The 25097-nt window shown below is 35.5% G+C and overlaps 1 protein-coding gene across 1 annotated transcript in view; it reads left to right on the top strand.

Moving 5' to 3' along the window:
- IL1RAPL1 (interleukin 1 receptor accessory protein like 1) overlaps positions 1–25097 on the top strand; it is a 660827-nt gene that overhangs the window by 390886 nt on the left and 244844 nt on the right. Inside the window, exons 4-5 of the mRNA XM_023918520.2 lie at positions 12011–12197; positions 13297–13450. Coding sequence (XP_023774288.1) covers positions 12011–12197; positions 13297–13450 — 341 coding nt within the window. The remainder of the gene's footprint in view (positions 1–12010; positions 12198–13296; positions 13451–25097) is intronic.

The raw sequence follows: 25097 nt of genomic DNA, 5'->3' as shown, positions 1-25097 counted from the left end.
TTTGATAGCATAGCTTTCATTTCTGAGGCAATTTACATTTTGTTATACATATATCTATGCATTTGGTTAAGAACTGTACTACAGTCATTGGTATTTTGTGACATGTTCAAAAATTATCTATTTAGAAAATGATTTAATAAAATAACAGAGAAGTTGGCAACTTAATGTGAACCCTTAAAGAAGGTGCAAATAAATTCTTAAGGGCCAAATAAAGAGGAAAGAAAAAAAAATTATAGAAAGCATCAGTATTATGGAGTAGCAGTTGTTGATGCATAATTACAGTGGAAGATTTCCCATAACAAGCTCTGTTAAAAAACAAACAACTCCTAAGTGGCTCAGAAAGAAAAAGATATCTGATTTTTGTGTGCTTTCAGTCCCTCCTCACCACACAGTTTTTTGGTGACACTTGTAATTACTCTATTCTGAAATTTTATCTGGTATTTTTGATAGGATTTTATATTTCTTTTGTTTGTAGTAGCTTCAAAATGGGTTAGCTTAGGAGATAAATATTTCTGTTTCTTTCTTGAAAAAAAACCAAACCTAATTTTGAGAATATATAGGATTTAAGGAAGTTATACTGGTACATTTCTATATGTTTATAATTATTTATATGGCAATGTAAACATAATGCTTACATAATGTAGACAAAATCATGTCTGAAATATATCAGAATGGGGGGAAAAATGGTAGATAAAAGGAAATTAAAATTTCAGAGAAAAACCTGGTACAAGAAATACTGCTGTGAAACTAAAGTTTAAGAAAATAGAAGTTGTATATCAAATTTTATAGGAAAGTGCAGAAACAGATTAGACATTTTGTGTGCATTTGGATTATAGAAAGTTTCAGAAAATCATTAGAAAACAGTATTACCAGAGTATGAAACATTCAATATTAGTTATGATTACACTCACAAACTGACTGTTTCTGCCACAACATGCTGTGATTTTTGAAGTCTTTAGATTAAATAGCAAAGAAAGGACAGTGAACAGTTTATTAAAAATAGTCTTAGGGAGAAACCTGATGGGATTTTTGCCAGGAGAGTGACTAAGTGAGCAGAGGAGAGCATTTATAAAGAGTGGCAAGGAAAGACCCAGCTAGGAAAACAAGGGATAGTGAGAAGAAATCACTAACTTGTCAAGAGTGTTACCCTGTATGGTCCTTGAGAACTGTCTGACAGTCTTTGTTTTAAAATTAATATACTGATACCTTGTCTGCTATCACACATGTAGTGCCAAGTTAATCACACTCCAGCACCTAAAGATGATCATGGAAAACACAAGGGCTCAATGAAGGGTTAGAGAAGCAGAGATGGGTAATAAATCCCCAGGACCTGTAAGCAGAAAACAGCCCAATCACTTGGAGATATTCCCTCCTGGAAAAGCATTTGCATTGAAGAGAGTGTGGGGCTTCCTAGGGGATGCAGGCTGGAAAAGCACTTTTTGTTTATGTAAAAAAATATTGCTGAATGATCTTTTGAAGTGATTCTGAGGATGCATGAATCTTATTTAAGGGAAGGACCAGAGGTACATAGACTAATATGCAGGAAAGAAATGGAGTAGAATATAAAAGACAAGAGGATAATAGGAAAAGGAGACAAAATGCTGTCCAGTGTAAAAATGCTGATGGTAGGTACTCTAGTTTGAGCTATATAATTTATCCCATCTTCTCATTAAAGGGCATTCCAGTTCTCAGTGTGTGTTGCCTCCTCTAAGCAGGTGTTGGTGCATGCTGGTGAGCTCTGAGCTGGGGAGCAGGGTCAGCTGTCTGAGGAGCAGCAGCTGGTGGGCACCACAAACCTCATGTGCCAGTGCCAGCAGCTGGGGCAAGCAGTGGCCCTGGGCCAGCTCCCGGGATGGGAGGCTAAAGCCAGCTGCTGGAAGCACCAGCGGGGAGTGTTTGTGGATGAGTGTTCCACTGGCTGGCTTCAGCCTGATCAGCTGGAGGGGAGGCCCTGGGCTGGGTCAGCTCTGCAGCTCCTGATTTCAGCAAGCACAGGGAATGTGTGTAGGGGTGTGTGTGAGCTCCTGTGTGTGTGTGTGTGTGCTCACCTGGGGGGTACCTGAGCTTAGCCCAGCTGCTGGATGAACCTGGCGCTCGTGCTGCAGCCTCCCCTCATCCCTCTGGTTACTAAATCCACCTGACTCTAACAAAGACATCAAGAGCGTAAGCAGAAGTCATGTTTCTGAACAAATGTCAAGAAAATAGCTATTTAGTTCAAATTGCTCTGAATATCAAAATGCTTGCAAATGGATATTAATTCATCCATGAAAAATGTGACAAAGTGTTTAATCAATACAGGAATTCACAGGTTCTCTTTGTTCTTTCCCAATATGAAGAAAAAAAAATGTGACTGAAATAGATTGCAGAAACAAAAATAGAAACCAGAAAATGTGGTACATAAATGCTGATATAGGTTAAGTTTTCTACTCATAAATCATTTATATATTCATTCATTCTCCACCAATTGTAAAAACTGGTGGGAGAGTTTTGAGCAACAGTATATTTTTAAATGAAATTGAACTTTTTTATACAGCTATTCCTATATTTAGATAGTGGGGAATTTGTGGGTGAAGCTGGGTGACAAGAACAGCAGATGATCAAGCTGGCAGCACCAGCCCAGCTGGAAGCTGTGTCCTGCTCCAGGAGGAAGCAGCCAGACAAGCCAAAGTGGAGATCCTGCACTTCTGACAAATGAAGTGGACTTTTATGTGAGTCCACCACCAAGAAAAAAATATGTCTGAAAGGGATATGTCTGCTACTGTCCCTCCTGCATCTGTGCTGGAAAGTGTTGTATAAAGACTCTGGCACATATATGTTGCATCATAGTCCAACTGAAAAAGAAATGACTTTCAATTATCTGAAATATATTTAAACTTGTACAGTTTATATTTTATGTTTGAAGTATGAATTAAAACATGTAAAGCAAACCTCATTTTTGTACAATGAAAATAGCTTACACAAGCACACTTGATTTAGGTGAAATTATTCAAAGCTTCTGTGTAGAAATCTCTCATAGATTCATAGTGCTGCTGTTCACATGAGTTTGGGTTTTCATGTCTGGGTGTTCTGGGTGATTCATGCTTCTGAGGATGACACGTAGCAGCAAGCTTGAAAGCTAAATCAAGAAATGAAGAGAGATAGCTGTAGTGTCTGGCACCTGCCTGTGCCTTATCCTCACACTGTTGTTTGGGCAGCCAATGCCTCTGAAACATTTCCATTTGTCACATCAGAGTTGTTTACCTTGGTGGTAGATAATAACATGGGACAAATAATACTATAATTTCATATACTTGAAACTTGAGTCTGCTGAATTCTCAAATGTGTTGTGTTGTACTTAGGCTAAGTCACTGGAGATGGAAATGTGACATTAGGAGTGAAGGTATTGGTTTTATGCTGAGGAAAACAAGAATTAATTTATTTGGGGATTCTGTAGAACAAAGGAATTAATAATTCTTTAGCACCGGGGTTACAACTCATGCATTGAAAGCCTTACAACAAAGATTGTGTCCCTCTGGCTGTCCCAGCCTCCTCAATAAAATATTTCTAAAGATCCTCAAATAATGTTTACCTAAAATGGCTCACTGAGTTCTTTCTTCTTCTCTGTAAAGATGATTATTTTTCTATAATTTCCCTTGACTGTATGGCCATAAAGCTGGTGTTTAGTACATTTAAGGGCAGAAGTACAAATTGAATAGAAGCTGTGGAGGCTGAACTGAGAACACTTTCAAGGCTGGGCAGAGTTGGTAGCTCGGGTGGGTGAAGTCCTTGCTTGCCCATCCAAGTTTGTCTTCAGGGATGCTGTTGATATGAGCATAGTGCAAATACTGGTTTATATTGCCTGAGCTTTTATAACTCTGATCTTCAGCTACAGCCTGAAGGGTATCAGGATTACATTTTAGAGCTCAAAATTAGAGTGAAATAAAATGTTTATTATGTTGTTACAGATCACACTGAGGCAATTTTGGAAACTGTTTCGAGGTAAAGCTCTTTATATGAACACAGTCAAAAATAGTTAATACCTAAGTTTCCTGTGTCCTTTATGGTCCTCAAATGAAGGACAAATCCAGTTTGAGTTATATCCCTTTGTTTATTTATTTATTCCTTCAAATCCTGCTGCCTTTAGAAATTCAGGACTTCCTCTGAGGTCTTCAGCTGTATAAATTTCATAAAAATTCTTGCACATTTCTAAATTTTGCTTTAGTAGCAGCAGAAGCAGCTTTTCCAAAGGCTGACTTTTCTGCAGAAAAATGCTACTTTCTTTTGAGTTCTGGCTCAGTTTCCACACAGCTCTTACTGAGATGTCATACTACTGTCTTCCTTTTAATACTGTGACTGGGGAGGAAGACTGACTGATATCTGAATTGTTTCTTCTCAGGAAAGTGAGTGTAAAACAAGTATAACTAAAACTGTACGAGTTGGGGCTTTTTTGGGAGGGGGTTGTTTGGGTTTTTGTGAGGGGAGGCATATGGTGGGGTTTTTTTTGTTTGGTTGTTTTTGGGTTTTGTTTTTTATTTTTTTTTTTGGTTGGGTTTTTTTTAAAACAAAGGCAGAATTCATAATTCTGGGAATAATTTAGGTTCTTTTTCATTCGGAATTGTCATGAGATCAGATCCCATTAGAGAATTTTTAGGAGTCTGGAAAAGTGTCATCAGTATGCTAGGAGACATTGAACCTAATAAATGTGATGATTTCTTTATGTATTCCCATTTTTACTGGGTAGATATGGGAAAGAGTTATGGAGATATTTTCAAGAGATTCTTATTCATGCACAAATGTCATTCTTCTAATATCTATAATAAATGTTGTATTTGTTGGATATCTCTGTCCATATCTACCATTAATGAGTAACTTTTCTGTTCAGGAAATAACTCACTCATGCAGGGTTAGCAACAGATAAATATCTAATCATTCAGAAACAAGACAGATACCTTCATGGGATATTCTTTATGCATCTGCTTGACAGCTGAACAGAAAACTAACTTAGCATTTGCAACTGAATGACAGGATTTGTCTTTATCTGAGAATTGTGTGAGTTCATCAAGCAAAGAGAGGGAACAAGGGAGAAGCATTTTAGCAGAGCTGCATTTTCAATGTTTTCTGTTTTAGTGCTATAAAAGAAGGCCAGTTGAATTTGCAAAATGGATGATTTGGTGATAAAGACATTCCAGTATTTGTTGACCTTCTGAGTCATCAGGATGTATCAACACTCAATTCCTGAACACAGAAGCACAGCTGCTGGTGAACCATACAGTAGATGTAATTTTAAGGACTTCTACCTTCAAAAAGTCTGTATTTTTTCTAGTAATTCTCATACCAACCCAATTTTTTTTTTCTGTCCTCATTATTTAATACTTGGGAAAAGTATTTTTTTGTTTAATGGTTCTCCTCCATCCCCTGTGAGTGAAAAACCATGGAGAAAACAGATGTTCTATGAACAAAAATATATTCAGCTTTGAAGGAAAGCACTTGGGGATTCTGGTGAAAACCAAGTTGAACATGAACCAGCAGGGTGCCTCTGCAACAAAAAAGGTGACTGAGGAGCTGTTCTGCATTAGGCAAAGTATTGCCAGCTCACCAAGGGAGGTGGCCCTTCCTCTTTGCTCAGCAGTGGTGAGACCTCTGGAGCAGTGTCCAGTTCCAGAGCCGCTGTTGCAAGAGAAGCACGGAGAGAGTCCATGAAGAAGCATGAAGATGATAAAGGAACTGGAGAATCTCTGCTGTGAGCACAGGCTGGGAGCTGAGACTCTGCCCTGGAGAAGGCACAGGAGAATCTCATTGACAGACAAACATTTCTGAAGGGAGGGTGCCAACAGGACGGAGCCAGGCTCTTTTCGGTGTTGCCTGGTGACAGGACCAGAGGCAGTGGGCACAAACTGGAATACAGAATATTCCATCTGAACATCAGGAAACACTTTTCATCATAAGGGTGCCTGAACCCTGGCACAGGTAGCCCAGGAAGTTGTGGAGTCTCCATCCTTGGCAGTATTCAAAAGCAGTCTGAACACACTCCTGGGCAGGCAGATCTAAGTGGCTGTCCTCGATCAGAGGGGTTGGACAAGACGACATCCAGACTTCCCTTCTGATCTCAAGCATTTTGTGATTCTAAAAATGAAAGAAATGGAAGGAATAATGCAGCTCTATTAGCTTGTAATTTTCGAAAGAAGCATTTCTTCTATTCTGGCATATGGTGCTAAGTAAGGGTATAAAAATTACTCTTCCTCAGGATCATTGGTTCCCAAGAAAAAGCAAATGCCATCATCTCCTGTATTACGAGCACATAGTATACCTAGAGGCATTTCATGCTATGGTATTATCTCCCTACTGCAGTTTGTTGAAAGCTAAAGGGATTTTCATCTGTAAAGGTACACTTTTGCACAGCTCTTCATACTTCTGTCTCCTCTGGGAATATACACTGATCTGCTGCAGTGAAAACGTTCGGTATCATTCTGACACATCTCCATTCTAACACTTTATGATTCACTGGCCCAAAATGTCTTCACTAATTATAATGGGAAGCCTTGCTGAAATGTGTAGCTAATTTAGCACTAAATTTGTAACTAGCACTAAAACATCAAATGTGCAATTAAATTTAGACTAGTGGCAATTCATATTTTACTCACCCTATATGCCCTGCGCAGTACAATGCTTTTTTGATTTATTACTATTCTTTTTAACTCTCTCTAACATTTTTACCTGGAATCCATAATCTATTCTCTGAATTTCTGATACCAAATATTTGAATAGAAAGTTATTTTTAAAATTGAAATTTTCTCATGCTAAATAACATGTAGGTATACTAATAATATGCTTTTAAAATTTTTATATAGTAACCTTCTTGAATCACATACCTCTAGTATTAGTTTAACAATTATTGGAATCCACAACATACATATATGACTGGTTTATAGACACATATTTATAGACATATAGGCATATTTTCTCTGAAAGAAATCTTTAGTTTCAAATAAAATTTATTTTAATTTATATTCATATACTCTAGGAGTGCAGAGTTACATTATAGGAATATTTTTTTATAACTGTGTAAGATTATGGACTTTTTTCTTTTAATGTATCTGAAAGGAAGCTTTAATGTGAAAGAAAATGTTTGATGGGGAAATTAAGGAAATGAGTTAATTTTATGTAATTTTGCCTTCCATGTAAATGCCAGTACAAGCTCATAATTAAGGGTATTGTCAAAATTTTTTTTGAGTATTTTGTTCTAAGAAAGTGAAGTTTTATTAAATTGTGGAAATCAATATCAGATTGATTCCAGTTCTCATAAAGAAATGTTTCACTTTGACATTAAAAAAGAAAGAGATAATACAGAAAAATCAATAACATAAAATTTTACATGTCTTTTTCCTAGTTTACCCAAAAAAAAAGAAGCTTTAGAATACTATAAGGATGAGAAAATTTAATTTCCTTTGTAAAGGCTAATTTTTATTTAATTTTTATTGTTTAGAATATCACTAAAAGGCCTTTCATATCAGTCTCTAGCTACCTCTTACACAAGGAAAGCATTATTTTAATGCAGTTAGACTTTGCATTTTGACATTCTCTTTTGACAGGTTTGGAGTGAAGGGGAAACTCAGGATGGCAGTGCATACCACTTGTGTCAGAAAAAGATAAAATGTGAAGGTTTGGCTTCCAAGGATGGAAGCAGGCATTAAAACTGAACAATACCTTGGTGTGTCTAATTCAAACCTATTGAAACAAGTATCTTGCAGAGTATTGATATTCAAATAGTCCTGGAGGCTCGTGTGCACTGGGTTATTTCATAGTATCATGCACATAATTAGGTGACCCTTGAGGGAAGAAATCAGTGCTTATGTAATTCAATTGAGGTCAAAAGCAGTTTCCAAACTGGGTCGGCCCCCCAGGGTATGGAAGCAGCAGAAAATTTCTAAGGCACAGAGGAAAATTCCAGCCGGCTTCTGTCCATCTCCCTCCACTTTTCTTCTCCTTTCCCCATGCCTGAAGCTCTGCCCCAGCACTTGCAGCTTTGTTGGCTCTGGAAGCTTTGTGGAAAAGGCAATCTGTGATTTCAGATATCACAGCCAGCGAGTGTGGGAGTCAGCCATTCCAGAGCTTGAGGGAAAAAAATCAACAAAAAAACCCAAATAACAAACAAAACCCAAATCCAATAAAAGAGAATCCTGTATATAAAGTTTGTGAATTGGTTTCCTGAATGAATGCTCCAGAAGCCACTGTGGGGGCAGTGACCTGCTGGGGCCATCAGATCCTGCCAGCAAAGGGACCTCAGTGGACAAGAGTTATCCTGGCTGCCCCGCAGTACCCTGGCCTTTCTCCCTCACCACGTGCCCAAAGCCTCAGGCATGTCCTCAAAAAACCCTGCTGCTCTCTAGAGGCTTTAAAAAGTTTTGTATGAAAGTTTAAAAGTTCACAAAGAGCCTTTGGGGCCACAGGCCAAGAGCACGAGCTGATTATTAGGAACGTGTTTTTGTTCCTGCCTTGAATGAATTCTTTCCTCTCCAGCTTTCAGGCTTCCATATAAATGTAACAGAAATTACTTGGACTGAAAAAGGACAAAATTGTCTCAGCAAAATCATGAAAAAACTAGTTAATGAAGTCAACAAAAGTTTTCCCCAGAAATGTGATGGATCATTGATAGAAAGTGGATATGGGCATCAATGGCTAAGTTTGTTTATTAAAATTTAAAATAAAACTGCAAAGGAAAGAGTTTTCTCAGACTTTCTTTTAAAAGTCCAGTTATGCAGGAACTGGAAATTAAGTTAGTTTTCCAGCTTAGTCAGAAATAAAGTTACTTTCCCACTTTGTATGATGAGGAGAAACATAAGAGAGATTTTCTGGCCTCCTGTTTGCTCTCCAGTGTTTTTATTCTAGTAAATAGTATAATGGCAAAGCACCTGGTGGAGAAGTAACAGGAATAGTCTCACTTTCCCTTCTGTCATGAACAGGGATGATGAGGGATGCTGCCTGGATGTTACTGAGCTGTATAAATCCTTCACTGAGCTCTCTCTGGTGAGGCTAGAGACTGAGAATTACATCAGGTCTTTTTCTGAGGAAAAAAAAGCAGAATTTTGTAGGTGCAAACCCATCGGACCCATTTTAGAGATGTATTTATAAAGAAACCACGCTTTAAATTCTTATATCTCAAAGAAACTCCTTTAAATGTAGATGGGAATATTGCAAAAGCTAAAGTTCAAAGGAGCTATTCTTGCTCTTTGTGTGTTCTCTCGTCCGTTTTCCCCCTCGTGTCTCTTCCTTTTCTCTCTAACAAACCAGCTCCTTTAACTTTAAGATAAATTAAATGGGTTTGTTGTCTTAAATAAAAACTGCCAAACAGCTCTTTTTTGTCCTATTTTTGTATTTTTTACTTTTAGATATCATTATTTTAACACTTGAAAATCTATTGAATAACAGATGAAAGTGTAAACCTTCACTTTTATGTACAAAAAGGCTCTAGCTAATTTTTTACTTGTGAATATTTGTGACTGGTAGATTAGGAAAAAAATAATTTAGTAATTTTTCACCTCTTCTTATTACCATGTTCAGGAAAAAAACAAAGGAAAACAAACAAACAAAAGAAACACCCCAAAGGTATCATGTGATAAGTGAGTTAAAACACAGTTAGTTTAGCAAATACCAGTTTTTAAAATCCCTTAAACTCATGTCGTAGGGTTATTTATTTCATATCTGGTCCCTCTAGTAAGAGACATATGGAAAACTTTCTTGCTTCTAACACATGAGCATTTTTACCCTCTGCAGTATGTGCATGCTCCAGAGGGCTCTGCTGCCTGCTACTCGTTCTGTTGCCTCAGAGGATTGACATCTACTGTATCCTTCATTCTCTAGCTGTAATCAGCAAACTCATCCCCTCCTTCTTCATTCCTACCTAGGGACTTTTTAATTTTCTTTCTCTCTTTCTGCACTGTGAGTCCATTTTCTTGGCTTTCTTATCGCATACTCTTGATGTTGCTCTGCCTTCTGTACCCATCTCTTTGGGTTTTGTTTCATCCCAACAGCCTTGGTTTCTGACACAGAACATGAGATGAGTCAGACTGACAGTGCAGTTAGTATTTAGAATTGAAATAAGGAAGTCTGTGTCACCAGTGGGCATCTGGAACTGTGGGTTGTTTTAATAATTCTTTGAGCTTTTGAAAGAAAATTCAGTTAGAGAACTCAACTGACAAAAACCCACCCAAAATTTTTCAGTACCTTGTATCTGACAGTTTAGAAAGATCCATTTTAAACAATGAATTTAAACATTCTGAAATATTTCCAAAATGCTTCTCTGATGGAGCAGGAAGCCTTAGCTGCATCTGCTAAAGGATCTGCTGTTGCGATGGAAACTTGGATGTGCCTCAGACAAAATTCTGTCTCTGGCAATTGACTTTGTCACTGTTGCAGAACAGAGTTCTTTAGTACATCAAAACATTTAATCATAATTTTTGAAAAATTCACTCTGAATATTGAAGGATGCTTATGCAAAAATTTTGCTAACCTTGCTTCTTCAGAGACTGGGAAGAAAGTGAAATGTCCTCCCTTTTTTTTCCCTGCCATGTCCTTCTAGAAATATATAAATAATGAAATTCAGTAACATGATGAAAACATGATGGTTAAACACAGGACAGAATTAAAGAAAATATTTAAATGTGAAAATTGCATAGTCAAATGGCTTCTTACATGCTGCTCCTGTCATCCAATAACAGGACAATTCCATTTAGTTTAGTCTTAAACCTCAGAGTTTGATGGATTGTTCAGAACCTGTTTCCAAGGAATGAGTCTTCCAAGAAAAAGAAAAAGCATTTTGCCAATTTGGAAAAGCAGAATTAAGTGACTTTTTATGATATTTTCGAGACACATGATAAACAAACAAATAAATAAAATATTCCAAGTAACGCCGCAATGGAAAAATAACATAATTTGCACTAATGAAAAAATATTCTTTAAAAAATGAGTGATTTTCAATTGCATGTACAGGTAAGAATGGTAATTGGCTCCTTACCAACTTAAATGCAGCAAGAGTGATCCATATTCAGTGGATCATTATTTGATTTGCAAAAAGCTTAAACAACTTTATTTGCTTTATACAGCCAAATTCTGAAACGGTAACAAATTATACTTCATTATAAGGAAATAATTTTGTGATTGTTTTCCCTACAAGTCCATTAATTAGATTGATAGCTAAGGGTCATTCTGTTCAAAAAATTACATTTCTAAGACCATTCTCTAATTTGATAGTTATTTACAAGGCTACATTTTCTGTAGAGTTCTGAACTGTAGAGTTCTTTGAATTAAATATTCTTTATTCTTAAGTATTTCTATCCCCTCTTATTGAACAGGAAAAGGAATCAGATACTAGGAAATTGATCTTTGAGATTCTGCCATGTCTGATACAAGTCCATTATAAATAAGCAATCAGCTCATAGAAGCTGAGAATGATGATAAGGAGGTGAATGTTTCCTCAGTGCTCTCTGCAGGACCCTCTGTCAGAAAGCCAGGGGTAAAATGCATTTACAGAACAGTAGGAGAGAAGTCTTACACCGTCACAGTGTGCTCCCAGGGAGTACTCAACTCATTTATACTCTCATTTGCTCCCCACCTGGAAATTCAAATGAAAAAAATTATAAAATCATGTCAAGCAGTTTTGCCTTTTGCCTGATTGAATCACATAGTGGAATGTCTCCAGCTGCCCCAGTTACCAACATCCAGAAACAGAGGTAGTAACTAGTTTCAGGAGAGAACACAAGCTCATGAAGTCTGTAGGAAATGCAGAATGTAGGAATGTAGAATATTTTGTCCTGGGAGTACAGGCATTGAAGGCTATGGTCAACAAACTGGCAGTGACTTAGATTGAAACATCCCTCATTCTATAACAAATCACAAGATTGTTTTTAATTAATGTCTGTAAAATGTTACTACTCCCCGTTTAGGGCATACTCAGCACTGATGAATATGTGGCTCTTGGTGTGTTGCTCAAGTTCCAATTTATTAGACTTTTCTTTCTATTTTTATTGCATTACAGAAACTCAACCTACTGCATGAAAGTGTCCATTTCGCTGACGGTGGGTGAAAATGACACTGGACTCTGCTACAATTCAAAGATGAAATATTTTGAAAAAGCTGAACTTAGCAAAAGCAAGGAAATCTCATGTCCTGAAATTGAGGATTTTTTATTTCCATTTAGGGAGCCTGAAATTCTGTGGTATAAGGTAAGGAACACAAGAGATTTATATCTTCAAATATATATTATTCAATGTTCTTATGAATCCCTTGATCAAAATGTGTTATGAAGCTTGAGTTGTTTTTGATTTTGTCAAGAAAAAGCAACAGGACCAACGGTAGAAAAGAATGAGCTAATTGAGAAATTCAAATTTTTCCTTTAGTTAACTGTATGAGATATCTATGTGTGCTTTACCTGAATAAACAGCTTAGTTTTGCAGCATAAAATTCAGCAAATACTACCAAAACCTCGGTTTCTACATATGTTTTACATACTTAAGGTTATATTTGCAAATATATTGTTTTTTTCAATAACTTTATTTCAATACTGTGTAATGCTTTCTAGATCATTACTTAAGGGCCAAGTTCTTGCAAGTGGTGTTGCCTGTGGGAAATGCAGTAGAATTAATTATGTTATACAACACTGGGCTATCTAAAAAGTTGAATTTTGTGGCCCAGAAAGATAGTGTCCAAATTAACTGATAGTATATCTAAGGTAGGAGAAATGTAGCCAACTATTTGCTTATTCTCATCTTGGATTTTGTGTCTGTAATAAAATACTTTTTCAGATTAAGAATGCAATTTTTCTGGGTTCAGAGAGCTTTGATTCTAAGATGGTTTTAGAAAGAGATATATATAAGAGATATAACACCCTTACATCTCTTCATTCTCATCTTCTTTTTCTTTACAGTTTTTAAATATAATTTTTTAAATTAATTACAAAGAAAAAAAAAATTCCCCTGAAGCCTGAGTGGCTGGTAATATAAAAGTCACAGATTGCAGACATAAGTGTAAAGCTAAATAAGTAAATTAAATATGAGCCACTCAGCAGCTGTTAAAAAAAAACAACAAAAAACACCAAAGGAATCAACTCCCTTTTCTAACCAGAGGCATAAATATCAAATCAGGTGATAAAACTAATTTTAGCTAACATCTAAATAGACTGGATTTTTACATATTTAGTTTATATACATTTATAGCTATCCTGGGCTTTTGCCTAGCCACCTTGACTTTGGGCAGCATTGTCTACAGTGGTTCATTTTAAGTGTAAGAACACAGTCCCTGAAGTTTTATATTCTCTTTAAACAGGAATGCAAGACAAAGACATGGAGATCAAGTATTGTGTTTAAAAAGGACACTCTTGTCATTCGGGAAGTTAGAGAGGATGACATTGGAAATTACACTTGTGAGCTAAAATATGGATTCTTTGTTGTCAGAAGAACTACAGAGTTGACAGTTACAGGTAATTGCAGACTTTTTCTAGCTCTTATATTTACAAAAAAACCCACTGAATATTGTGGTTCAAGTTGTGTATATTTTGCACACAGCTTTGCTGTGCCTAGGTATGAATGGTTGATACATTAAAACTGTCCTGAATACTTCACAGTGGTATCTGTAATACCTTGACAAGTCTGGGTTTTGTTCTGTTCCAAAAGCCTGTGGGTTGCTCGTGGTGTGGGTTTTTGGTTTTTGGTTGGTTTGGTTTTTTTTATTTTTTTTATTTTTTTTTGAGTGGAAAATGTGCTCAAGGAACAGGTAAATTCAGAAAGCATGACATCTTACAGAAAAAAAAACAAACCCCAAAACATTATGTCTATCATACTCTGCCATGTGATTAAATTACTTGAGACATAAAATAGATGTAGCAATAACTCCACAGTACCAGCTCTTATTGTCTTTGAACATGAGAACAGCTGTGGCCACAACCCAAGAGCAGTAACTCTGTCCCAGTGAGACCATTGCAAGTGTGTGACAGGTGCTTGAGCAGCACATGAGGAGGGACAGGAGAATTTTCCCTGTTTCCTCTCTCCCCACTTTCTCTAATTCATAGTTCAAGAACTTTCTGATCTCAATTGTCATGTGCTGTGGTTACCAGTTAATCTATTTTGCATTAGTCTGTTTATATTTTTAATCCATTTAGTCTTGGCTTTGAAAACATTTTGAAGTATTAAGTTCCACTTAGTAATTATGTAACATGAATAAACTCTATAATTCAGCAAACAGAAATTGCATAAGATGCATTTAACATAACCTGCTAAAACTACCAGATCAGTATTTAAAATCCATTATCAATGAAAACAAAATTTATGCTGTAATAGTAACATCCATAGCAGCAGAACAATGTTAAGAATGGTCCATTTAGTTTTCAATTTCTCACCAGACCTCTAACCTCCATTTTACAATTATGTAAAGCATGTAGCTGAACATACATGTAAGGGAAAGAAATGAGCTTTCACAATTCCAGGATTACAATGGGAGGCAGGAGTACCTCATGAACTATGTAATTCCGTGTAGTTTCATGGTATATTTCCTAAAAGAAGGTAGAATGAGGATTTTCCTGGCAAATTAGAAGTGAACTAGATCCATATGGTTGACAAGGAGACTTGCATGTGTAAGTTCTTGCACCCTCAAAATATCTAGTAAGCCTAGAAACAAGTCTTCCAGAATAATTACGTGGGCTGTTCTTGATCATTATTTTGTCTAATATAGAAATCTGAGGCACAGCAACAACTAGTGACACTCTTATGTTAAGCATTAGGTGGAATTGCAACAGTTTTCTTTAGCGGTGAAAAGTTTGTTTTCTCTTTCACAGTATCACATTTTCCCTCCACATTAACAGAAATGATAATCAATTGGGAATGCAATTTTCCACTGCTGGAAGTGTCTGGAAATCAAATTGTTGATGTTGTTTTGGGAGATTCAAGTAATCAATCATATGTATTTAAACTCAATAACCAGAATCCTCTTTGTTGATGTATAGCATTGATTTATTTGGTCAGTACAGATAGGCAATTACTGTTGAGTGATTAACCTCATAATAAACGTCCATATACACTTTTTGATTGCTTCTGTTATAAATAGAGAAGAGAAAGATTCTTCAAGTGTGTGATTTATACCAGAATAATGTCAATAACCTTTTGCAATATTTGATACCTGGATTTCAAGAGTACGGATTTACTGCATTATTAAGTGATCCCTTCTGTCCCTTTGGTCGGTGCTCCACTGCACAGAAGTAATTTCAACATACTGACAGAAGAAAGGAAGGAAAAAAAGCTTTGGAATCAGATTCATGCTACTATTTGTAGGAATAGTTTAAAAAAAAAATGTAATTCATCACTTGTAGTTTAGGTAGGAGTTCAGTATTTAATATTTAACTAGAAAGAGACAGAAACAGACTTGGCTGATTTTGATGTGCTAAAAATGAATGAATTCATAGGAATAGAACTTTTCCATCTCCACCTCTGCAAACCCCAGCAGATTTAAGGACAACCTCCAAATTAGTAAACTCCTTTAGTAGTACTATGGGTCTTCATATTATCTTCATAATATTATGTGAATAAACAGAACAAGCAGATAGATTCACCCACAGTACTAATTTTTGTTACACCTATTCATCACCACCTCTTCTCTCCAGGCAGCTGTGGACAGTCACCACTTAAAGATTCTTTTCTTCTACACAATGGATTTTGTCAGAATTGCTGTCTCTTTTAGGGAAACCTGCTGCTCTTACAGATTATCAACTATGGATGTAATTATAAACATGTTCTTTCCAATATTGTCGTTGTGTATTCTTGTTATTATAACCTCTATGCTTTGCACCTTAAATATCTGTGTGTCTCATATTGAAAAGGGGAATGGCTCATATTCTGATTGTCATTAAAGTTGAAAAATAAGAAGGGAACTCAGATATTTTGAAAAAGACAAAACTCACTTAATAGACAGTATCCATCTCTTCTAAGAATAGCAGTTGAAAACCCCTAAGCTATGGAAAAAAGATAATTTCCTTTCCTTTTAAAAAATGAAAAAAAAAAAATTGTCCTTCTTATCTTAAAGTATAAGCACTCAATGCCACCTTGGGTCCACATTTACAGTACATCTTTGCAATAACAACTATTACATTGTTGTGTTTCAGGTTTTTGGGGTTTTTTTCTTTGATCTTAGTGGAAACTTAATTTTTTTTGAAGATCTGTATCTCACACTGAAAAAAATATTATTGTCTAAGTAATTTGAATCAATTTCTTTATTGTTCTGAGACAAGACCTAGAAATTCCCTGTTTTGTGAAACAAAAACTATACACTGATTATTTTAGCTTGTAACTAATCAAAATACTCACCGAAGAAGTATAATTGCTGGTTTTTTTGGTTTGTGGTTATGCAACTACACATTTTAAAATGTCCCACAATGTGCAGTCATTTGTAGACTTTTATACTTCAGATTAAGAGGTTTTATTTTATATGTGGAATTTTAATTAAGGCATACTTGCTGTCTGACATAATCAAGAGTGTGTTTAGTATTGGGAAAAAGAATCCTATTAGAAAAAAAAGTATCTGTTATTTTAATCATAGTGAACAACGTGGGTCAAAAATACTTTCCTTCAGTGATTTATTTAAATATTAGGTTTAATAATATTCTTTTTTTACTTATAATATCAAGGCTTTTGCAAACACTTTCTGCTTTTGAAGGGTTTACTTCAGGTCAAAGGAAGTCCAGCCTGTGTCTGAGATAGAATATACCCATCCCCACTGCAATAACATAGAGTTCTCCATCATGAACATCATAAAGCAAACAGACCCCCTCAGCCTTGCAGCTGGAACTTTACTTATTCTGTTTTAGTTTTAAGGATTAAAATGCTTTTTCCATTCTGTCAAAAGTAAGAAAACCTTGTACCTTGCAGATGGAATCAGAGCTGATCAGTGAGTTCTTTATCCTGAGGCCCTTCCTCACAGATACCGTTTGTATTCTATATTCAATGATTAGTTGAATTAGGGAGAACTTCTGCTGGAATGAGCACAATTTCAGATTTACAGATTCCAGCATGCTTACAATCAAGTTATAGGAATAATAAATTGATAGAGTAATATTTTTAATATTTAAATCCAGCCTGCTTGGTCTAACAAATTTTTTGCAACAATCTTGAAAGTGCCAGTTTACTCTTTCCATCTTCAACCCATTACTTTTTTCATCTTTAGGTTTCTTTAAGCAAAAAAAAAGGAATTAAATTTTTCGTATTCAGTTATGCTGTAGTCAACTCTTAGTTCTGCCTAAAGTGTGGGTATGTTGAATAAGTTTTGACTCTTTTGCTTTCTGACAGATTTAGTCATCACTAGCATAATGGAAAATCCTAAATAACTACATGTATGTATGTATTTTTAGAGCTGATCACTGTAAAAATAAATAGTATGAAGAAATAATTATAATTGAACCTATAGGTATATACCTGGCCTCACAGCTCAAAAATGTGGATCTTTTATATACATCTAGCCACTATATATTGTGAATAAAAAACAAACAAACCTCTGAAAGGGACACACACACACATACTTGGAAGGTTATAGCCTGCTTTAAGTGGACAGTGTTTTAAATGTATAAGACAAAATGCTCACCATTTTTTTTCCCCAAAAATGTTGGCTTCAATTTCTTCCAGGCGTGCTGCTCTTTCTCATTCAATAAATCAGAATGCAGAGAGGGGCTGCCATAAGTATGTTCCTCATTCTTTTTAGCAGGCTCATGGTGAGAAAAGCATTAAAGAACAAAGAGAGTTGTTCTGTAAGCATTTAGAGCTTTAGCACAGACTCTGCTTGGTTGCTGAAGTTAATGACTGATATGAACTATATTGAATGTACCCAGTGACTCCAGGATTTAGCTGATCCTAATAATTATCAGAGCTGTTGTTCATTCCTTTTGTTCATCATTTATTTAATTCAATTCCAGAACATACTCAGATAGAAGTTCTATTTACCATTATTCTGTGCTAGGGCTAATAAAATATAAAGCAAACAATAGAATCATTATGAAAGCAGCATGTTCAAAACACTAACCTAGCATTTTAAAATGCATTAAATCCTGTAGGTTTAACAAATTTATGGCTGAAGAGTGGGATGAATTTTTTTTTTTAAATTAGAAATGAGTGATTTTCTTTTATAGTGCAATCATTTTAATGCACCTGAAAACACGGGCCTAAATTAATTTCCTGTGTGTATTTGAGTAATAATAATCAAAACATTATGTCAATGTTTGATAAAATATTCTCTTGTAAATGTTCATTTAACATATTTATTATAAATGGGTTTAGAGGGTTACTCAAAACCAGACTTATATGAAGACAGCAGTGAGCAAAGCTTTATGTTTTTTTACTTCAAAGGAAGAGCAGATGATGTCATGTACTCTATGTTATAAGTTGAAATGATGAATTAGAAAACCAGCTTCAGCTGGTTTAGCCAAAGAAGAGATGCAAAAGTTAAAGGGAGAAAAAAATTCCAAATTAATTTTCAAACCTGTTGCTTGTGACCTTTTGACATTTCTTTCTTTGTCATATGCTGAGTTGGGATGCTCACAAAGACAAGTTTTAATTATTAGAGACTGTTCCTATCACAGTTAGGGTAGTAACTCTGATAGTAGGGTAGTAAGAAGATCCTCTAGATAGTAATTCAAAGAAGTAGGCAAAGCAGGGTGGTCAAAACTTGTCTAATAAAACAGACTCTATGGGCTTTAGAAGGAAAATTTTCTCTCCCTAAAATAAGAGCTGACAAATAACTTGCTCCCTTTGGGAGATGTGTTTATCTGCTCTTCATTCTGGAGAATATCCTATTTCATGCACAGGATGCTGCTCTTTTTCTGTTATTTACCAAAAGTCCTCCAGGATGTGGCCACGAGTTGATGATGCAGTCATGACTTCTGCTGGAGTCCTGCACTCCCTGTGGACAACCCAGTGACAGTGAAAGTTAGGCATTGTGTCAATAATTGGTAAAAAATAGAAAAAATCTTAGTCCATAATCAAAATGAAAAATTCAAATTAAATAAATAAATTGGACAATATGCAACAAATGCAATGCATTACTGAGCATATTGTTGTTAAATTTACACAATTTTGCTTCTTTCTAAGTGTTATTAAAAACCTGATGTCTTTTTAAATTTATATTAACTTTTTGTTCCTGAAGATGTTTTTTTTCAATTTTGGCTTTGTGTGCAAGGTTAAAGACTCAGGTAAAATAATAAGTCCAAACAAATTTGGTTTTTTGCATCAGTGAGGGGAAAATAATAGGGAAATGACATTTCCAAAATGAAAGTTTGTTTGTGTGAGTCAATTTCCCTTTCTTCATGAGTCATATGAGAATACTGAAATAAAAACATTGCGAGTGGATGTTGTTACCAGGATGATTGTTTCAGTTCAATGCAGTGAGGTTGTTAAGATGAACTACATTCTGCTGAGAGAAAGAATTTGCAGCAAAAGTTTATCACAAAAATATTTTAGTGACTACTAAAGACATAAAAGACATATAAACTTGTAGTTTAATAATAGCTCACAAAATTAAATAAATCTGTTGTTAAGGCACCCAAGATGCTTGTTAAACTACCTTTTAAAAAGTAGATAAATTACATTTAATGTTAGTTTCACGTTATTGCTACGGAATCAGAAGACTTCATTTTACTTTTACGTTCCCCTAGAGTATGTTAAATCCACCAACACTGTCCTAACTGAGCATCTGGCATTTCCAAAGCTTTTCTTATAGTGCTTTAGATAATTTATATGTACAGTGGGGTTTCCCAGGATGGTACTTTAATAAGCCAGAGTATAAAATGTACCAGTACAATAGCATATGGACCTTGTGTTACCCCCATCCTAAAAATAATCTGTACACATTCTTAAAAAGCCAATACACAATTGGACTAACTGAATATTTGGCTTTAAGATGGAAATCATTTCCCAATGTTTTCAGTGTCTTTGAAATGGCTTAGGCAAGTTCTAAGTTCAGAGCTGCTAGGCAAAATTATATTGGTAAGACATATGTTCAGATTCCACAATGCATGTACCTGAAATCATTGCAATTGTTTTTAGCCACAGAAAATTTTTGTTGACAGAAGAAAAGGAAAGACACTTCATTTTAACTGCAGCAATATCACATGGGGATATGTGTGTTAACAGAATAGTAGCCTCAAAACCATTTAGAAGTTATCCAATATATATTCCACAATATTAAAAGAGTAACTTCTCTTAAAGCCTATTGACACCCTCAGAAACATTGTCATCTCCCTATCACCAAGCCCCAAGGAAAAAAAAGGGATTTTTTCATGCTGTTGTCTCATAGTATTTATTAGTTACCCAAAATATCACAGTATGTAAACAATAAAAAAGCTGCATATCAAATTTAAGAAACAGGCCTTACTTGGAATTCTATTCTAAGTGTGAACTGAGACTGAAATCTTGGTTTCTCTGAGATTGGTGTCCATTTGCCCATTGCCTTAGAGGGTCAATATTTCATCTTTTGACTTTCTGGTTATGAAAGATCAGAACTGATGTTATTTTAAAAATTTAAATCAATTTTAAAAAAAATCCAGCTCTTCAAATCACCCTGATCTTTTATTGTTATTCTGTCATGCAATTTCTTTCAATTAATGAATGAAACAATTTTCTAATGGTAATTTAAATATTCTTTCTTCATGCTATGGTAACAAGCAAAGCTCAGGGTAGCTGCATAGTGATTCTCCAGAAGAGGATGAACAAGACATGAAATTATTTTTTACCATAATAAAAAAGGAAAACCTGCCCGTCTATTTCTATATGACTATAAAGTACAGATTTTAATTCCTAAAGTCTGAAACTATAGTTCCTTCCAGTTTATTCACTTTGGTAAACAGTTTGTTTCAGTCCTTACTGGAATAAATTTTGATAAAACACCTACTGATTTATTGGGAAATATAGAGCAAAAATTCAAGAGCAATCAAGAGAAATAGCTCTTGGGTACTTAATCTGAAAAGTTTAAAAATTAAAGATATGTTAAAGGGAACAGAAATTACTAAATCAAAATTGTATAATAATTTAACTTCTGAAACTTTACTTATCTATATGAGAGCTTAATATAGAAAAGCAATCTCACCAGCTTGTTTTTTTGTTTTTTATTGTGTTAACATGATAACACACAATAATTTTTTATATATGAAAAAGAAATTGGAACCAGAAACTACATTTTCCCATTTCTTTAATGCAGTTTTTCTCTTTGCTTTGGAGTATTATATTCACATCCAGAACTGGATTAATTTAAAAATATTAGATATAACTTCATAGAAACATGACTGAGGAGTGATATAAATCAGTGAATTTCCTCCACATTCTTTAAACAAAGTGAAGATGGAAGAACTAGAGTAGAAAGATACTTGAAGATTTGCTCCCTTTCTAAATCATTCCATTTCACCTCACTTCATTATTTCCATGTACAACAAGAGGATTATATTTCCCCAGACACTTGCTATGACAATGAACATTCCCAGCCCTTAGCAAGCTCTTTGTGGAGCCACTAGTCCCTTTTACTCAAGCTGTGGAAAGTTTCTTTATGGTGAGTACATGACCTGTTGCGTGTTTTTTTTTCCTAGAGGTAAGACTCCTCCACCCAAGTTTAATATTCACACCCAGTTATATGAACTGGCTGCTCTTCCTGGCAATTCCATGGTGTGATTGGTATCCTTTTTATGCCAATGTGTTGAACATCAGATGAGCTGAGTTTTATAGAGTTCCACTTCCATCTCTTGGCTATCCAAGGGCTTTAGTTGACAAACTCAAATGTAGATTTATAATATAGGCATCTAAATCACGTGAATCCTACTTTAAGTTTTCATGGTTGTTATGGTTATAACCTTTGGAAATGGCAAGCTGGCTCTACATAATATTTCCTTGTTATAAAACAAGCGCAAAAATTCATGTCAGCTTTTCAAAGCAGACAAGTACAAATCTGTAGCAGAAATATTTGTTTTTTAAACAAGATGTACAGCTGGGAAAAAAAAAAAGTGCAAGCTTTAGGGTGTACAAGGCTGTATTTAAATCTCAGGAGCTTAATATACAGTTGGTCTAATAAAATATACTGCTTTTGCCTTGATATGTCCAAAGCAACATTACTGTTATTATATTTCATGGTATTTAAGTTTTCTTAGGATGGATTCACAGCATGCATTTCTTTAAGCTGGCTACAGTGTGCAAAACAAGTATAGGGGTTTTTATTAAAATATTGCTGTTTTGATTAATTTTGGCAATTAGAATGAACTGTGCTTCATATGTAACACCAAGCTGCCCTTTTTCATTCAGTGCTTTACTTGAAAGTGATGATTGTGACTACAAGACAACTGGAAACTTTCTTTTTATACTTTACTATTCTCAATTCAACACAAACTAAATATAAAGAAAAATGAGTCCTTTTTGAAAACAAAGGTTTTGGTTTGAGAGCTGTTGTAAACAGAATAAATGTTTTATTAGAAAGTAAGTGGGTTATGATGCTTCACTGTAGAGGTGGTAAATTTATTTTAAGCTCCTATTTCTGTTCAGTACTTATATGTATCTTCTAACAGGGCATTTTTAATGTTGCTATCAATAGTCTTTAATGCCCAGGTGGGTAAAGAGCTGAGGAGAGAGGTGATTTTTGTTATCTTGTCGTGTAGTTCTGCCAAGAAATCTTGTCTCTTCCATGCACATCCAAGAGAGAAGTGCAACTTGCTGTGAACATCTGGTTCCTCCACAGCTTTGAGGCTGGCAGCAGAGTCCAAGCATCAGTTGCCTTATGGCATCCCATGCTGGACCTGTCCTAACATGCTACCCCCTCTGACTCTGCATTCTCACTGAAAGGTTCCTGTCTTTGCATTTTGGAGTCGGTAATTGCCTCTGAGTTTGTGATTTCAGTGGCCCAGGCCATTCTCTCTCAAAACCTCTTTGCCCAGCCTGCCCCACAAACACACAAACCAGCAACACGTTTTGGGTCTTGGTGTCACACTGAGATGTTCAGCAGCAGGAGGAACCTTTGAGGGGCCATGCTGCCAACCCACAAACACTGCTCTGGTTGTTCCTGCCCTCCAGCAAACCACCCATCTGCCAAAACTCAGGTCTCCCCAAGCCTCAGGAAGAAAGGCAGCACAAAAAGAATCCCCTGAGGCAGAGGCAGCAGGGACCTCTTCTCCTGTGGAGCCAAAGTGATCACCTTCCCACCTGGCCACAGCCTCCAGCCCAGCAGACACCCCTCCTGAGTGGCAGAGTGTTGCTGACATCCTGTTTTGAACTTTCAGGTGTTTTGTTCCCTCAAAACAATTCCATTCATTATTCGGAAATTTTTGAGCTAGTGTTCAGAATTCAAAAAGTCACTCATGAATAACTAGGCAAAGGGCAAAAAATGCATTGTGATAAGCTAATTTAAATAGAAATAGGCTCATTCCTTTGTGTGGGTTGGATATGCATTTTTATTTTTTTAATTTAATATCTAGATTTTTAGGAGTAAATTCAGTTTTCTGAGGAGCTGCTCTGACACCACCAGGAAAAACGGAAAATTAAGGCTAGGTGACTTGTTTGTCATTTTCATACAGCTAGCACTACCTAGACTTTTTGTTATATTTGGACAATGACAGTTTATTAGGATGAATGTGAGGGCAGGAACAGAGATTTAGGAAGAAAAGACACTTGCAAGATGTGGATAATATGACATTTAGTGGAGATTATGTGATCACAACAGGAAAAACATCTATTTTTCTTCCTATTCTTGTGCACAAAAAGGAAAGCTCTACACTTAATAGGAAATAGTCCTATGCAGCTATTTCTCTTACTAAGAGAGACTCAAAAGACTGAAGAAAAATGCTTGAAAGATCTAGTCTGGCTTTTGAAAAGTCAAGGACATTTCAAAATGGTTTTGCATGTGTTCTGTAATGTCTTATTCCAATATATTATAAATGGTAGTTGGCAGATTACATCTCATATTTTCAAAAGCTAATGTCTGTAGTATTCTGCTCTAGATGTCTTCTTGTCTATGTGGTTCAAAAACATCTCTGTGATCTGTCATAGTAGTTTTGATATGCACATAAAGCTGAGAGAACAAGGATTTATGAATTCCACTCAGAACAGGTAGAAGTGCCTGCTAGGGGGTGGGCAGAAAGCATAAAGCACTGAAGGTGTTTTCCTTTAGACTAGAGTATATATAAATTGGAATAAAATATTTTAAATACTAGTTCAGAGTCCCGTTTTCACTTAATTGGTCCATAAGACACATAACTATCAGTGGTTTTTTTATGATCTGTCCTTTGAAAACAGCAGTTCTTAAAAATGCTACTTTATTAAAAAAGGAAACTAACCCAAGCAATACAAATTATAGGAGGGTTGGGCCTTACAGGCCAAATTAAAAGACTTTCATGACTTCAAAGTTGTCTTTCAGTTTTTGGACGTATAGCAAAGTCACTCCTCTAAGAAAACATGACAGCTGATCTGGTTCCCTTATTAAATTGAGTGCTTCATAGTATCAAAGGGCAGAAAACTTGCATTAACTTGATTAAAAATCCTATACAGAGTCAACAGAAAAATGATGAATTTACTTTTGGTATTTTAAAAGGGTTTTGTGGGCAGATAGGAGAGGTTTTTTAACAAATAAATAGTTGCAGAGTGAATAACTACATGTGTGGAAGGTCCTTTTAGTTTCTGCTCATGTATATAATGGAAGAATAAATAAAATGAGTAGAGTAAGTAATGCAATTCTGATTCAAAAACTGAATTGGAGGTGGTCTTCATTCTTGTTTGCTTATGGCAACTGATAAAATCTAGTTAAATTTCCAGGATATGGATTGTGTTTTCAACATGCATAGAAGAAATGTATTTATTTTTTCGATGCTTTTCAGCATTGTCAGCAAGTCAGTATGGAAAGAAATTGTTTTCTGCAATTTCAGCCATTAAAAGAGAAGTTAATCAAGTGCTAAACCTGTAGTCTGTGAAGGATTTTGAGAAAAGAAAAAAAGAAATTGCACTGGATTGGTGGGCTGTTATGCTAAAAATTTGAAGAGGGTGAAAAGAGTACTTATCTACATCTAAGAGACATTTGGTGATTTTTTTTTAACTTATTCTAATGAAAACAATAGTCACATGATTATTAAAATC

Source organism: Cyanistes caeruleus, chromosome 3 (assembly GCF_971803275.1).
Source record: "Cyanistes caeruleus chromosome 3, bCyaCae1.hap1.1, whole genome shotgun sequence".
Classification (NCBI taxonomy): Eukaryota; Metazoa; Chordata; class Aves; order Passeriformes; family Paridae; genus Cyanistes; species Cyanistes caeruleus.
This window is presented reverse-complemented; position numbering and strand designations above follow the sequence as displayed.